The 12,303-nt window shown below is 37.0% G+C and overlaps 1 protein-coding gene across 1 annotated transcript in view; it reads left to right on the plus strand.

The window, feature by feature from the left end:
* TBC1D5 (TBC1 domain family member 5) overlaps positions 1–12,303 on the plus strand; it is a 350,320-nt gene that overhangs the window by 153,124 nt on the left and 184,893 nt on the right. The window contains exon 5 of the mRNA XM_068404675.1: positions 12,095–12,161. Coding sequence (XP_068260776.1) covers positions 12,095–12,161 — 67 coding nt within the window. The remainder of the gene's footprint in view (positions 1–12,094; positions 12,162–12,303) is intronic.

The following is a 12,303-nucleotide window of genomic DNA, read 5'->3' on the forward strand; positions in this document are numbered from 1 at the left end:
GCTTTTGCTCAGGGACCTGGATGTACTTGGTGGGTGATGTTGCAAGATGGTGAAGTCCGATGTGTCCCTGAAGGTGATCTGATTCTGGGTGAGACTACTTAAGTCCGAACTGTATGTTGTTGCTGCATAAGTGTCTTTCAGGTTAAGACAGTGGTGATGAGACCGGAGCTAGCTTCATCAAGTGGCGTCCAGTAACCTCCTCGAGTCTGACATCTTTACCCTGCAACCCGTGGGCATGAACCATGACGAAAGAGAGACTGCTAGCCAGAGAGACTGCTGAGAGACTGCTAGCCAGATGGAAACCCACAATCCTGAACCAAATGAACTTAATGAACTTTTTGTATAGAGAAGAATCGTAAACTAGTGATATGTATATATATATTTGAAAATGAAAAGGTAGTGGTGATCTGAGTATGACATGAATGGTATGGAATAAGGGGTGGAATGTCCTGGTTTGGCCCAAACCAGGCCAATTAGTCTTAGAGAAACCAAGGTCACTGCTAAATTCCTCACTGCTTATGAGTGAAGAGCCGAAGGGGGTCGCACCTGCAGGGAGGAGCAGACAGGGCAGGTGGCCCAGAATTGACCAACGAGATATTCCATCCCATACATGTCATTCTCACTTTCCTATTTATCACTAACCCACTGCCTCCTGGAGGTGGGGCCCAGGAGGGAGGGGCCCTCCTGTCTCCCACTGATTGGTACCAGCTTTGCCAATTTTCCAGTTAAAAGCCTGCAGGTGTGATGGCAGGGAGAGCTATTGCATTTTGCCCTCTGCCCGTGCTGGGGGGAGCTACTGCATTTTCCCCTCTGCCTGTACTGGGGAGAGCAACTCTGCCTGAGGAGGATTTCCAAGCTCTCAGTCTTGGCTTTGTATATATTTGTATATATTTGTATATATTTGATTATTATTATTGTTATTATACTCTTTTTCATTATTATAGTTTATTAAAACTGTTTTAACTTTCCAACCCATAAGTCTCTCTCCCTTTTCCCTTTCCCTTTCCCTTGGGGGGGTGGGAGAGGATTAACAGAGAGCATCTGCCACCTGGTTAATAGCCAGCCCAGCTTTAAACCATGACACCCAGAGACTAAGTTACTTTTTCCAAAATCATTCATGTAATAGATTTCTTAAGAAATGAAAAAAAAAGTGCTTTCTGTTGTTTTATGAATGATGGATAAATGAAGTAAAAATCATATGGACTTCTAAGATACTGTGTTGGTGGTTTAATAAACCATTGGTTCTCTCTCTATTTTTTTAATGTGTGTGTAATGCTGCTAAAGTGCTGCTAAAATGTGTTACATAGTTACATTATTTAAAATGTGTTTTTTCAGTAGGTACGAACAAGATCCTGTTTCTAACTAATTTGACAGATTATCCTGCAGTTTATGTTGATATAAATCCAAAGTAGCCTGTTGGACCTACAGATCTGACGGAAGCAATTGTGTGAGTGGCTTAAGAAGGGTGTAGCAGCCAGGATAGATGTCCTGGAGTCCTGCTGCTGCTTCCAGCAGGGCTAAAAGGAGTTGTAGGAGAGGAGGAGGCTGCAGCTGGAAGGAGCCAGAGGAGCCAAGCTCCCTGGGGTGACAGGGATGCTGTGGGTGCCCAAGTGCCTCCCCCTGCTCCTGGGTGTTTTAGTAACTGTGTGCTTCCCTCCCATGATGCTTCCCATGGGGCTTTCTTCACCTCTTACTGTGTGCTTTTAAAACTGTAGCATTTGAGGAAAGTCTAGGCGTTGCCCAGGCTTGCGTCTCTGTGACAGCTTCCTAACTTCAAGCTTTTCATCTGCTTCCTCTTCCTCAGAGCTGAAACCAATAGTTCAGCTGGTGGCTCCCAGGGGTAGTGCCAGCCCCTCCATGGGATGCCAGGTAGCTCCACTGCCTTTTAGTTTCTCGTGTGCCTGAACTTCCGTGTTGCCATATGCAGCAACAGTGCTGTTTCTTTTATTCTTTCTGGTTGCCTCCTAGCCATAAATGCAGTCTGTTATCCCATTCCAGATAAGCAAGTAGCTAATTACGCATGTGTCAGCACAGTAGCCACATGAGTGCTCTGATTTCAAGCTCTACCTCTTTGCGTGCATGTGCTGGGCAAAGGAAAGTGGTATGATTTTCACGGTGTTCCTAAACATAATTACACTTAAGGAAGAGGGTCCAAGAAAGTACATTCTGCTTTCAGGAGAAGCCTTTGACATCCATCAGTAGTGCTGTAAGTCATCAGCCTGCTGTAAGTAGCTTCCTTTGAGAAGAAACATCAAAGAAACAAAGCAAAATTGCTCCTGCTCTTTTTAACCTCTGGTCCTGGTTGTCATGAGACCACCTCCCCAGCTTTAGGAGGTGAGGCTGTGTATAACTACCATGTGGCTTCCTGGCCAGTCTGGCCTTTGTCCTGATAAACCTGTTAGTTGAAGAGCTAGCTTCTTGTTGAAAGGGAAATTCTATTTCAATAAAAGAGCACTTAATCCTTTCTCGTTTGTCTCCTACTGTCATTTAATCTTGGCAAAACAACAGAATGTTAGAAAACTTCTGCTCAATCTTTTTCAGCTCCCTTTTTTTCCTAGACTCAATGGAATATGCATTACTGCTTTACAATACGAAAATCAAACCGTACTTATATCTGATTTATTATCCCAAACAGAGGGATTGCATTTATCTATAAGGTAGAAATGTGGTTGAAAATAGGATGTAATTGAAGTAAATTAAAGGACAATAGTAGTCTTCAAACATCTAAAGAGATGGTATGTTTTTCTTATTGTCAGTATAAATGGTCTCTGGAGACCACCTTTTTACAGTGATTGTGCATGTCTAAGATTAAGCAAAGCTGTATGACCAGTGCTATCTCAGGAGGATGCTGAGTCATTAACTCATGTTTATTGCCTCTTGCCATCTTTAGTTTATTGCAATTTATAGCTCTAAGGCCTTTTAGGCTGTTTATAAGTTAAAATTAGCTAAATTCTTCTGGATGCAAGTGATCAGTCACTCGGCGTTTGTGTATCATGGGACGTAAGTTCCTAGCAACGATGCCAGGCATCTTCTAAGATTTTTTTCTTTCTGTGCAAACTCTAATTGTGGTACTTGTCCCTAGTTATACTGGATTACTGTATCCTCTGTTTTGCTATTTTTGCTAATTTGCTATTTTGTTAAGTGTATATGCTCTTAAAGAATTTACTGAAGTTAGAGATTTTATTATTTATTAGGTATACAGCTTCCACTTCCATCAAACTACATTAAAATGTTTGTATATTACCCTGGCATCTTTTGAGTTACATTTGGTGATGACCTAGGAACTTATTTAAGTTGTACATGATAAATGATCAGACAAGTTAAGTAGCAGATACAGGCTGTAGTACTGAGCATATGAACAGAATTTGACATAATTTACTGTGGAGCAAAGACAGGTTCACTAAGAGAAACAATAACTGAAAAAAAAAGTTAGAAGAATCACATTTTACCTTATCCTGTGGATTTTTTCTTTTACCAGTCTTATTACTGCTGGTAACAAATTCAATCCAAGCATTACTGAACTAAATGCTTATCGACTTCAGTGCAAGTCACATTTGCTTATACAAGCTAGTATTGTGTGGTTCCCACTAAATGGGAAATCAGACTGTTTTTCCATGTATGTGCATTTTCTGAAGTGTTTAAATCATTATTAGCATCAGAGTTAAACTTGGTCTTCCCATCATGCTTAAAGAGATTATATTTAAACACCTCTAGATGTAAATTATTTAAGATTCCGGGAGCTCACAATCACTTGAGAATTCTTCTAAAGGGTTCCTGTGAATTAGTTCTGTGGTTTTAGAGTAATATTCCTTATTCTATGTATTTTATTGATTTTAGTTTAAAATGCAGTCTATAGCTCAGCCTACTTTAGTAAACAGAGAAGCTTCATCAGGAAAATAAATATTCTAAATAAGTCCTTTGAATATAATTATTGTTCCATTTATTTTAAATTGATTTGCAAGAGGCTACGTTTCTTAAACAAAATCAGTCATCTAGACTTTTGTATATGTTTTCCCATCCACACTTTTACACACATACATTTTGCATGTAGAGAAGTGGCATGTTAATTTACAGGCTAACCTAATGACAGGGTTGGTGTTTGGATTTGTGAACACTCAGAAGCCGTTTCACTTAAAATGGAAACCTTCTTAATTTTATGTGTCTTGATTTAAACTGAAGTGCGTAGACAAAATTATTTCAAACAGAGATTTTGCCTGGAGAATACGCGGAGTTTACTCATATATGCGTATACACATACGCAATTGCGATTTTATATGCAAAGATCATAGAAGATGCCACTTGATTGTTGTAAATCAGGAACACAAAAGACACTGGAATTGACTGGGTTTGAGTAACATGTAATACAAGATATTCTTATTATCTCCAGAAGTTTTTGTTTGTAACTGAAAACCAATGCATCTGCCTATCATTGTTCAGCAGCTTTCTGCAGGGCTAAGCCAGGCTTTGAGTTTGCACCTTGGTGTCAGCGTTCTTTGCCTATTTTCAAACGTGACCAGCTTTCACTATCACAAGATTAGGGTATGTGCAGGTACTCCATTGTGTTTTATGTTTGTGTTCCTTTCCTAACTCAAATAAGCCTAAAGGCGAAAAAACACTGTTAATGCTGAATGTATTTTTCTCATATTAATATTGAAGGATAAACAAATGAAATATTTCAGCCTGTGTAAGATTTTCGTACTTCTAATGGCAAAATCTCACAGTTAATTATCATAGTCAATCATTTTTCATTTCATTCATGGCAAAATATAATATTTTAGGCCACAGTTGTTGAAACTAAAATGCTACCAAAAAATCTGTCCCAAGCAACGCATTCATTCGAAGTATGCGTCTAATGCTAAATGAACTTGAAGCAAGGAAGAGAGAGTCAGGTTTGTACTTAAAAGATTGCTTACCAAAAAGTTGCATCATATTTATTTGAGCAAACTTAAACAACTTGCTCAGAGTGAAATGTTCTTCAACTTTCCAGCCTAATAATTATTTTATAAATATCAGAAGTGCTGTGCACTTAATTCTTTAGCTGAAGGCATTATTTTCAGTTTCTGTACACCGCTTCGAGCTTGCTCCATTTAATCATTTTAAAAGCTTATTTGGTCTAAATTGAATTTAACACTGTAGTTGCAAGGGTGTGATGTAAAAAAGTCCGAAAGCTTGTGTGTGGCGTAGGGGCTGCCGGTGCCCCCGGTGGAGCCTCAGCAGGGACGCAGCGGCTGCAGCATCCTAAACTCTGCAGCACCCTCTCTTGACATGATACAGCAATGCCGTGAGCATCCCTCCCTCCCTCCCTCCCTCACTCCTCGGGAATCTATCGCAATCCAGAGCAGAGAAATCCATAGCTCCGCTACATTTTACTTTTTAAAGATCTAGTTTATGTAGTAAAATCTCAATTTGCCGTATGTTTTGGGATTAGCTCTCCTTTTATTTTTATTTTTTTTCTCCTCCTTCTGCCATTTTGGTCTATCAGCAGACACAAATCAGAAAGCTTCAGTCATCTTAGTCTTTTTGTATTTTATTTTTTTTCCTCTGCTGCAGAGATCCTGAAGACTTTCCAAACTGCATATTTGGTGCTGTAGAAATGCAAATTGTCTGCTCTTTTGTAAACCTTTCAGTTGTCACACTGCTCTCTTTCAAAATAATAGAGGAGCCTGGAATTGCCCATGCTAAAATTAAGAATTTATAACTGCATGGAACAGATGTTTTCATAAACATTTGCTATAATTAATTTCAACTGGGGGATTGAAGGAACAAAGCAGTTTTTCCCTCTTCAAAACTTTATTGCCTTTTCCCCATACAGCGAACTCAGAAATCTTTGCTTTAATATTGTTAATGAAACAAATTTACTCTTCTGTTTGGTTTTCATTGCGAAAAAGGAAAGCTTAATTTGAACAAGATACTGGCCTTTGGAACAATGGACAGATATGCTGAATTTCGAACATTGCATATAAAGAATTAACATACAGAGCATCAGTCTTTAGCTGCTCATTTCTGAGAGCACAACTCTGTGGTGTCAATTGTCAGAGATTCTTACATATTAGAATAAATTTTACCCAGATGAGTTTGATGAATATCTATCTGTGGAGTAAATAGTATGAAGGAATTATATGTTTGAAGAGTTGTGAACCTTGGTGTTACAAAAAGCAAAGGAGTCTCGTGGTATTATATATAGTTTTAATGCATAGTAAAATGCTTATTGTATGTTGATTACCCCTTTATACTCACAATAAAGGTCTGCAATCTGTTAAGCTTTTTTTTTTGTTTGCATTATATGAAGAACACATTTTGACTAAAATCATTCTACCATATTTGTATTGTCACTAGTATTTTTGGGATATTGCTTGGAATGTATATAGTTTAGGACCATAATTTTGGTGTTATTGTCAAGAAGAAAAAATATCCAGGCATTATTATTCTGTTTTTAATAGTTCCTCTATATCATTTAAAGTTTAAAGTTTTAAAATAAGCACAGCTTAATTGTTTTACACCTGAAAGAACCAGTGCAGCTGCAAGGATTTTTTGAGCAAACTAAAATTCCTGACTGATCTGTCATCTATAAAGTGTGCAAAGAAAAATAGGTAGCTGTCATTAAAATTACATTTCAGCTTTCAATAACCATTTAATGAGTAGCGTAATTATATAAGTATGGTACTTCAAGTACTTCACTCAATAATTAAAAATAATCTCATCTTTAAAGTGAAAGTGCTATAATTATTATTTGACTTAACCAGGACCACTGTTATGATCTCCAGTGGCACCTCAGATTGTTCAAAGTGGGTTTGAAAGTATAAATTAAAATTGGATAAATCATTAAATTATTAAGCTTTCAATATGCTGAAAATGAATATAGCATGGAATTTGGAAGTCATGTTATAAGAATTGACAACCTTAGGCTGCAAGCATGTATTTGTGTTAAAATTTTCCTTGTCTCTGATTGTACTAAAACACTGCATTAATGATCGAGTGTTTTATATCAACCTAAACATTTCTTCAGTGTCAAAACATACTTTCAAAAGAAAAATAAAGTTAGAGTTCAATTACTTTTTAAAAGTAGGAGTCTATCCATAGAGTAAGGGGATGTCACTCAAGCTTCTTGTCTTCATAGACTTGCAGCTGGTTATGAGAGTATCCCACCCCTTCTCTGTAAGTTCTGTGCCAAATTTTTGCCGCTCACAGAAAACAGCTGTTTTCAGAGAGGTAATGAAGGAGATGAGTGAGAAATAACTGATCCCTACATGCTTCTTCACATGCTTTTTACTCTTGTTCAGCACATGCTTAAGCTCAGAGTGCTCATTGTGCCTGGTGCATACCCAGAGCATCTTCCCGCGCTTGAACTGGGACTCAGAAATGCTATCCAGTTTCTTCTTATTGCCTGAAGTGGAACCTGTGCACTGCACCTTGAAAAAGCTCTTCTTTGAGATGATATTATTCTGTCAGTATAATAGGCTGTTAAAAAATAAAAATACAAATATTGTGTGCATATTTAAATTAGGCTTCCCCTTGTTACAATTTCTACATGTGGTTTTCAGTTAATCTTCAGAAAGTGACTGTGGCATCCTCCTTATTCTGGGTTCATCTATTTTATGCTACATCTATAACCTCAAACATGTTCTTCAAAGAAAACAGTTATTGCAGATGACAAGCCTGTGTGTTCCGGGTGAATCTAGTACCCTAATAAATGTACAATTTACAAATCCTTCTCTGTGCATCTCTGAAATCTAAAGAAGACGGAATTTGAAGTGTTCTCTTTTTTTGACTATTTGGTAAAAGCATCAATTTCAAGTTATGCAGATTCTCTTGAAACAGCCTCCAGCTGTGTCCAGTAGTACCAGGTTCAAGCCACCCAAGTCCCAGCTCCCTTTAGCCCCTGGTCTCCATGCACAAGAAGAGCCTTTACTAAAACAGGGCAATAGAACTGAATTCTTTCAGGAGGAAGAGTGTTCATTCCCAGGAGAGGGAATTTCTCTGGTTAAAGCAGCAGCAAGAAAGATATCCAGATGATTTTCAATCCCTTTGGAAGGATGCTGCCATATTTTATTATTGTGCTAAAACCAGTGACTGCTCTAGTGCTGAAAGCTGAGTACCTTAGCTGTACTTACTTCGATACTGGTGCTTGTTATGGTACTGGTTGTTTCCCTTCTCTTTCCTCTGAAAGTGTGATAAGATTTATTTTACCTTTTTTTTTTCCCTAGCTTTTGCATTTGAAGTTTGGAAACCTTTTCAGGAGGTGTGAGGCAGGGTTGGTAAAGCATCCTCTGTTTTGTCAACAGAGCTCTTCCTCCCATTTTTGAGTCTCAGTAGGGATCTAAAGGTTAGGATAATACCGAATCAATTAGGATTTTTAAAGGAGACCACTAATTCTATTACCAGCATCATGAATCTTGTTCATAACTGTTCAGTATATGTCCTAATTTTACCAGAAATTTGGATCATTATCACTGAAGAAGTTACAAGTTATCTCTTTGTTCTACTGAGAGTTCAACTGTACTTTTCAAAAGGAGGAATAACTGGAACTTGCCTGAGGAGAGGTGATCCAGGGCATGGATTCCCACAGCTTATTGTCATTAGTTAGTGAAGCACCCGTCCCATTTGTTCTCAAATATTGCTGACTATGAATGCTTACCAGGATTTCCTAGAAAGCCTTCCAGATAACAGTAGGTAAAATTTAGGGAGTCTTCTTTTAAGTCAATCAATATTTTGCACTTTGCTTTATAGTTTTTATCATTTTCAGTGAAAGAGATCTAAATCATCTTTCAAGATATTATAACAGGCATATCTGTCTTAAAGGAGATGGAGCAAGAAAACAACCACAAAAATGCCCACTCCACTAAATCCTGTATTTAGGAGCTGAATGTACCTAGTCCAATCCAGTTTTGGTACCTGCTGCTAATGATATGATGGAACAGCAAAAGTGGCTCTCAAAAAATAACCCCAACAATAACTGGTATGATTATGAGATTTATTAACAATAGATGTACAATTAAGAATGCTAACGTAATGTGGTGGTCATTTAAATAAAGGAAATTGGTGTCTTAAGAGGGAGTGCATCAGAATAAAGCGAGATGCACTTAGTTTGTGAAGGACAGCTGCAGGGGTGTCCTTTCAAACTCAGTGGATGTAGCAGACCCCGGATCCCACCAAATATTCCTTGAGGGATCCTGATGAAAGAAAAGCTTTTATCACCAAGGTTCTGGTTTTCTTTGCAGAGTCCTGTTGACTCTTCAAGAAGGACAAGTGATTTCATTGAAAGATGATAAAGGCCTTGCATTTTTTGAGATATTCTTAAACCTCATGCTTCAGAAAGGAAGATTGTGTTGCCACTCTTGAAAAGAGTCCCAAAAGATAATTTTCAGCATATGAACTTAGCATTGTGAATGAGTTTTCTTTTTGAGTCTGACTAGTGTGATAGGTGAATGCGTAGGACTTGTCTAAGTATAAAGTGAAGTAGTGCATTCAGGGCCCCTTTTGGTGCACTGTGTCCCTATAAACGATTGCCCAATACCACTGCACCTAGCCATATGGCTTTAAAAGAGACTGAACGTAGTTCAGTCATTTCTCTGAATGCTCAGGATCAGATGTGGAGATGGGTAATATATGAAGAAGCGTATTACTTAAAATTGTCCCAATATGGGAGACTATTTTCCAAGATACAAGAAAAAAAGGAACAGATGGTTATTAATAATGGTCCAGGTCATCTCCTGGATGAAATATCTGGTGTTGTTAATTTAGTTAAATTTAGTAAACAAAAAGCAGATTGATTAAGTAGGATTTCCATTTTCAAAATAAATTGAGAGAGCTAATTAGCAAAATCAACTCGACTGAGCGATTTTAGACTAAAATGTAGTAGAGGTTTGGGATTTATTTTAGACAAAGGTGCTAAAGTTAATAATAAAAAAGTGCATTTCTAATTAGATGAGAAAAAACACTTGGAAGGAAAGTTCTGTGCCTAAGTGAATGATTCAGTGTTTTTTAAGGAATGTCTGGAGTAAGCAAAGATCCTGAAAGAAACAGAAAAACAGTTTGATCTGAAAAGGCAGCTGCCTCTTGGATATCAGAATTCGTGGGGTTATAGTGACAATTAGCAAAAGTTAGTTGAATTAGATCATAAGAAGGGAATTTAAATTAACAAGAAAATATTACTTGACTGTGTAAAGAAGCTTTCTGGGGAAGAAAACTAGAACCATTGTGCAGTGAGAATGGACAAATGATATTAAATGTAATCCAGGTATGGTCTAAACCTGAAAGTTTTAATTTTCAGTAAAAAGAAAATTTCAGGCAAAGGCCTGAACATAAATAAATAAAATAAAAGGGAGTGTTCAGTAGATATTATAAATTAGCACATCCAGTAAAGATTAAAGCATCTGACTGGCAGAGTAGCTGTGTTTCAAGAATACTGTCCAATACTGCTGCATGCAACAATTTTTCAGTCTTTTAGTTTATGGCTGATAGCATATGTTTGAAGGAGAGGAAATGTAGTACCTGTACTTAGATTAAGAGGAAAAAACTGATAGTAAAGCAGCTATATAGGTTGACTATTATCTGTGCAGGGCTTTAGTAAAGTTTATAAGGAAGAAGTAAGAGAGAGAAGAAAAGCAAATGGCATAACTTTTAGTGCAGGTGTTTTGTTAAACGGGAGATTGCTGCTAGCCTTTCAAAATATACATTAAGGACATACATTAAGTGTATCTGGACCTCAGTAAACCATCTGATGTAGTGCCACAGATGTTATGAAAACGAAAGGATGGGGATTTGTGAAGTATAGTAATTATAAGATGAATAGTGAAATGCAGATTTTAATGAAAGAATTATTTTTAGTGGAGTTTCTGGTGGAACTGATCTTATCCAATATTTTCATTTGTTGTCTTGCCACGAAGTGGGAGACTGCACTGATGGGCTTCTGTGAAGAAATAGTATTAGAAGGCAGTATCCAGTGCAAGCACAAATAGAGTATTCAGATAGGACTGATCTTTTCTGAGGACAAGAGGACTAGAAACAGCATTAAATAGTCTGAAAAACAGTATTGTACTAGCAAGAATTTTTACTTTATATTGCAAACTTCTTTTTGTAAATAAAAATGGAGAGTAAACATGTAGGAGTGTTGGTTAAGGATGGCTGTGAAACTGCAAGATGGTGTGGCATGACTATAGACTGTATCGAGCAAGATTTTTGTGATAGAGAAGAAAGCCACTGTCCAAAGAATCAACTGATTAAACTTTTGGTTTGCTGTCTATAGCTCCTGTCCCTTCTTTCCATATATAAGAAGGACTGACTTAAACAAAACAGGGAATAAGGAGCCTCATTTAGGAAAAAGACTGAAAGAACTTGATTTCAGTAAGCAGAACAGAGGACTCAAAGGTTGTGTGATGCTATCTGTAAATAAACTAAGGAAATAAGAGGGACATAGAAAAATTATCAAGCTAAATGACAGGTTGGGCAAGAATAATTAGTATAAAACAGGACATGAATAAATATACTTTGAAAAATAGATGATTCTTTCTGGCTTTTAACAGTCCTTCAATAGAAGTAGTTATAGAGAAGGTTTCCTTGTAATCCTTGGTTTCTGTGAACGCCACTGTTCTATATAACAGCCCACAGGATGAAAAACAAGATGTTTTGCAGACGTGTTACTTAGGTAATTTCAGAGAAGCTTTGAACTTGTTCTGTGACAAAAAATATCTGGTATCATACAGTCAACTCGAAATTTTTCACAAAACAGATGAACTTTTACATTCTTTGACTTAATGTTAGTAAAATCAAACTTATTTATATGGTATACCTCTGTAATCTTATACTAGTAAAATTGTGTTTAGTAAGTTGAGAAGGGCCTCAATCAAAACTTTAAGTTAAATTAAATCTCAGATTTTCAGAACATTCAGACTCCAAATTGAACATGGAGGCTAGTTGTCTCTCTTGCCAGCTGAAAGAATTTGAAGATGTAAAGTTGAGACTTGTCTATGTAAGTTTTGTTGCAAACTAAAGTTATCATATATGGTAAAATCGATTGCAATTCACATCCATACTGTGTTATTTATTATCAGGGTTTGTCTTATAACAAAGGTGTTTTCTTTCGTTTTTGTATTAGGAGGATCAAATGAAAATGGAAGCACACACCACACCTTAGAATCTGATGGAACATTTGTTTCTTACAGGTTGGTAATTTTTTATATTTATTTTCTCATTTTGAAAAGTTTTAATATGATAAGCAACATAATCTATTTAAAGCAAAAGAACAGCTCCTTATATTTAAGAGTATTGTACAGTCTAAACTGCAACAGTCAGTAGACTAAAGGA

Source organism: Nyctibius grandis, chromosome 7 (assembly GCF_013368605.1).
Source record: "Nyctibius grandis isolate bNycGra1 chromosome 7, bNycGra1.pri, whole genome shotgun sequence".
NCBI classification, from domain to species: domain Eukaryota; kingdom Metazoa; phylum Chordata; class Aves; order Nyctibiiformes; family Nyctibiidae; genus Nyctibius; species Nyctibius grandis.